General features: G+C 34.9%; 1 protein-coding gene across 1 annotated transcript; it reads left to right on the top strand.

The window, feature by feature from the left end:
- Positions 1-1,653: 1,653 nt before the first annotated feature.
- On the top strand, positions 1,654-3,245 carry LOC101261248 (uncharacterized). Its single transcript, XM_004243754.1, has 3 exons — positions 1,654-2,342; positions 2,636-2,964; positions 3,025-3,245. Exons 1-3 carry the CDS (start codon positions 1,654-1,656, stop codon positions 3,243-3,245), a joined length of 1,239 nt encoding a protein of 412 aa, XP_004243802.1.
- The last annotated feature ends 1,039 nt before the right edge of the window (positions 3,246-4,284 follow it).

Below are 4,284 nucleotides of genomic sequence, written 5' to 3'. Positions count from 1 at the left end.
TATTAAACAAGTCCGTACATTGAAACGGTAGAGGCAAGTTGATTTTTAATTACTCAAATTTTGTTTAATATTGTTGATACTGTAGTTTAGTCAGCAAATTTCAGTGCTTCATTATTTTATTTTATTTTAAAAATAAATAAATAAAAGACTTAGCTTTTCAAACTTTAATTTATTTATTCAGTCTTTTTAATAATCTAGAGTATTCAACAAAAATATCATATCTAATTGCAGTCAAAGATTTCAAGTGCCACATCCCACAAGTAACACATAATCTTTACGTTATGATGCCAAACCTTGTCTGAGATTATCCTATAAAAAATAATTAAATAAACTTAAAATAAACAAGTTTGAGGAGATTAATTATTATAATGTAATAAGGCACATATTTGTTTGTGTTAAGACACTAGTGAATGGAACTATTCGATCATCAACAAAAATGTACAATTTTTCCTCTTGACCCCCTGACCTCGTTATCGTAAGTGCGACTCTCACCGCCTATAATATTCATTTCGAGTCTTTTCTTCCACCTCTCCTCTTTAATTCTTGACCAAATTTGTGTTTCTTAAGCGGCGGACGCTATAAAATTGGGTCTTTTATTCATTTATCGTATATATTGGCTTGGTTTCTTCTCAAACCAAGGAAGCATTCTCTCCTGTCGACTTAGTTAGAAATACCAACTCTAAATAGCTTTAACATTCGTTGAGTTGAAAAGATATTTTGTAGATTCTAGAGCTTAGGGACATGTTAGGAACCCTAGTAGCAGATATTTAACTGTAAATATGTGGATATAGAAATTCATCAAAAATCTACATTCAAATCGATCTCAACAAAGACAAGAAAATGATTAGTGTTTGGGAATAAAATTATTGACCACTTATATTAATGAAAAATTATATATTTTCATAAAATAAATTGCAATATAAAATACGATCTCCTAAATATTTTTCCAAAAAAATACGAAACCTATAAATAATCAAAGATTTTTCAATAAACTGAACAAGAAGACAATTTATTTAATAATATATTTTTCATTCTTTTAAACTTGTTATAAAACCTTTTTCAATACCCTCTATATAAATATATCACATATAAACAAATCCTATTTGAATGAGGTAATGTTTATAAATCCTATTCATACTTTGGAAAAAATAAAAAAAAATAAAAAATAAAAATAAAAAATAAAATAATAACTTCATCCTCTCCAAATGCTCTCGGCGTACGTTAACGTGCGCAGTGAAGGTGGAAATGGCGAGAGGAAGAGGTATAGGGCGAGGACGAGGACATAAAACAGCAATACTGACAGTTGGTAGCTCAGTAGGAGCTCGTGTGGAAGCAAAAGAGGAAAATCAGGTAGAACAAGCTCCAAATGTGGAAGGTAGTTATGAAGCTGGGCATTCTGTGACTTCAAAAACCACAAGAAATTTGAGCTTAAACTATTCACTGGAGAAGGAAGATGATCACAACAACTCAGATCTAGATCAATCTGAGGATGGGAGCAAGATGGAAGGCAATGAAACAGTAACTGGAAGTAAGGGAGATCAGGTAGAGGAGAAGAGGAAGGAACCATGAGTTAACATGTTTAAAAATAATCGAGTAGCTAATAATAGAATGAACTTGACGTACTTCCCTCCACAAATAGTGAATGGGCAAACCATGGTGCAACTTGAAAGTGATGAAGTACAGGTTGAAGAGGACAAATGGAAATATGCATTAATAGCACATGTAATTGGTGAATGTCCTGGTTTTAATACTATGAATAGATATGGAATGATGAACTGGTCGAAAGGGGAGAAGCCTGAGGTGTTTCTTCATGATGAAGGATACTACATAATCAAGTTTAAAAGCTTGATAGACATGAATGAAGTGCTATACTCAGGGCCTTATACGATTAGTAATAGACCTATAATACTGAAACAATGGAGTGCTGAGTTTGAGTTTGGTAAAGAGTTCCTAACTGAAATACCACTATGGGTAAACTTTCCAAAATTGCCATTAAATTGTTGGGGAGCTGGATCTCTGAGTCGCATAGCTAGTGCAATAGGTGTGCCATTGTTTGCTGATGAATGTACCACTAAACAGACTAGAATCTCCTATGCTAGAATGTTGATTGAGGTTAATGTAACTAAACCTATGCCTGAGAAGATAGTAGTTAAGGATCCAAATGGTAGAACATTTATGCAAGATGTGGTGATGGAATGGAAGCCTGTATATTGTGATAAATGTCAGAGAATTGGACATCAATGTCAAGATACAGCAATGGAGGAACAGCCAAAGAAGAGAAGGCCCTGGAAAAAAGTTACACAGGCCTGGCAGTATAAAGGGCCTATTCAACAGAGGGGAAGGTAGTGGAACAAAGAAAAGGTGTAGAGATCAAAGAAGATGAACCTCATTCTGTACAGGAAGAGGAAAATGAGATAAGGAATGATCAGGTAATCCAAACTCTAGAAATAAGCTTAAGGCCTAACAATGGGAACACTCAGCTGGAATTTTAGCCTGTCAAACTTTCCAATGTTATCAGCTATACCTATAAGGAATGGTTTTGAGAGTCTAATGAATAGCAAACTGGTGTCATTGCCTATGGATAGGGGTGGAACTTCAAAATCTTGCTAATGAAGTGGACCTTTTGGAATGTTAGAGGCATGAATAAGAGATATAAGCAGAAGGAAATAAAGAAGTGTTTACAGAATAATAAAGTTACTTTGGCTGGCTTAATTGAAACTAGAGTTAAAGAGAACAATACTAGGACAACAATTAATAACATAGCTGCAGGATGGAACTGTTTGAACAACTACAAAGATGCAGTACATGGGAGAATATGGATTATATGGGATGATAGCTGGTATGAGGTTAAGCTGATTACAAGTGCAGCTCAGATGATACATTGTTATATACAAGAAAGAAGCAAAGGATTCCAATTTCATCTCACAGTTGTGTATGGATTTAATACCATTGAGCAAAGAAAGAGTTTGTGAAGTGATATGATCCAGATAGGACAAAATGTTAACCACCCTTGGATTATTGTAGGAGATTTTAATGCTATGTTGTCTCCCAAAGATAGGTTAGCTGGAGTTCCTGTCAATGAGAATGAGATAAAAGATTTCTCAAATTGTGTCAAGGTCATGGGTCTTAATGAGGTGCAATGGAAAGGTAATTACTATACATGGAACAACAAGCAGAGTGGTAATGCAAGGATTTCAAGCAGGATTGATAGAGCTTTTGGGAATGAGGATTGGATGGATAAATAGGGGCATGTCATACTAGAATATGGCAATCCAGGGGTCTCAGATCATAGTCCAATGCATTTGATACTTCATCAAACTTACCAGCAAGTAAAAGTACACTTTAAGTTTTTTAATATATGGACTGAGCATGAATCCTTCTTGGACATTGTGGAGAAAGTATGGAAACAGGAGAAAGGAAAGGACTCAATGAAGATGGTGTGGAACAAACTGAAGTCCCTTCAACATGTCCTAAAGCAGTTGAATAATAGAGAATTCAAATACATTAGCAAACAGATTGAAGAAGCTAGAAATGAGCTTGCAGAAGTGCAGAATCAACTCAGTAATCAAGCTAAAGATGATTTGATAGGTAAAGAAAAGGAAATCCTTACAAAGCTTGAAAAATGGTCTATGTTAGAAGAAAATGCACTCAGGCAAAAAGCAAGAGCAATGTGGATTAAGTTGGGAGATGCAAACAATAAATATTTTAGCTCAGTGATAAAGGAGAGAAATAATAAGAAGCTCATCAGAAATTTGATGTCCTTAGATGGAAGGATGTTTTATGAACCCCAAGAGATTCAGAATGAATTTGTCTCATTTTATAAGAGCTTAATGGGCACAGCAGCAGCTAGACTACCAGCTATAAACACTAAGGTGATGAAAAGAGGACCAGTTCTATCAAGACAGCACAGAATCCAGCTTTGTGCAACAATAACTGATCAAGAGATAGTAGAAGCTTTGAAGTCCATAGGGAATGATAAGGCTCCAGGTATTGATGGATATAATGCCTTTTTCTTTAAACATACATGGAAGGTCATTGAGCATGATGTTATCGATGCTGTTAAAAGTTTCTTCAACACAGGAAACCTCTTTAAACCATTTAATTGCACACTTGTATCACTGATTCCTAAGGTTCACAGCCCAAAGAATGTGAAAGAGTTCAGACCTATTGCTTGCTGCACTGTATTGTATAAGATCATCTCAAAGGTGATTACTCAAAGATTGCATAAAGTCATCCATACTATTATCAGTGATAGCCAAGCAGGCTTCATCCCAGGGAGAAAAA

This window comes from Solanum lycopersicum, chromosome 7 (genome assembly GCF_036512215.1).
Source record: "Solanum lycopersicum chromosome 7, SLM_r2.1".
NCBI classification, from domain to species: domain Eukaryota; kingdom Viridiplantae; phylum Streptophyta; class Magnoliopsida; order Solanales; family Solanaceae; genus Solanum; species Solanum lycopersicum.
Note: the sequence above shows the minus strand (reverse complement) of the source record. Positions and strands in the feature narration are given on the sequence as shown.

Bases quoted from the DNA above. Each gene is read 5' to 3' on its own strand.
- LOC101261248 (XM_004243754.1), top strand. From the start codon at position 1,654: ATGGTGCAACTTGAAAGTGATGAAGTACAGGTTGAAGAGGACAAATGG. The intron at 2,343-2,635 runs GTAGTGGAACAA...TTGGAATGTTAG, and splicing joins CCTATTCAACAGAGGGGAAG to AGGCATGAATAAGAGATATA. The intron at 2,965-3,024 runs GTTTGTGAAGTG...GGATTATTGTAG, and splicing joins TACCATTGAGCAAAGAAAGA to GAGATTTTAATGCTATGTTG.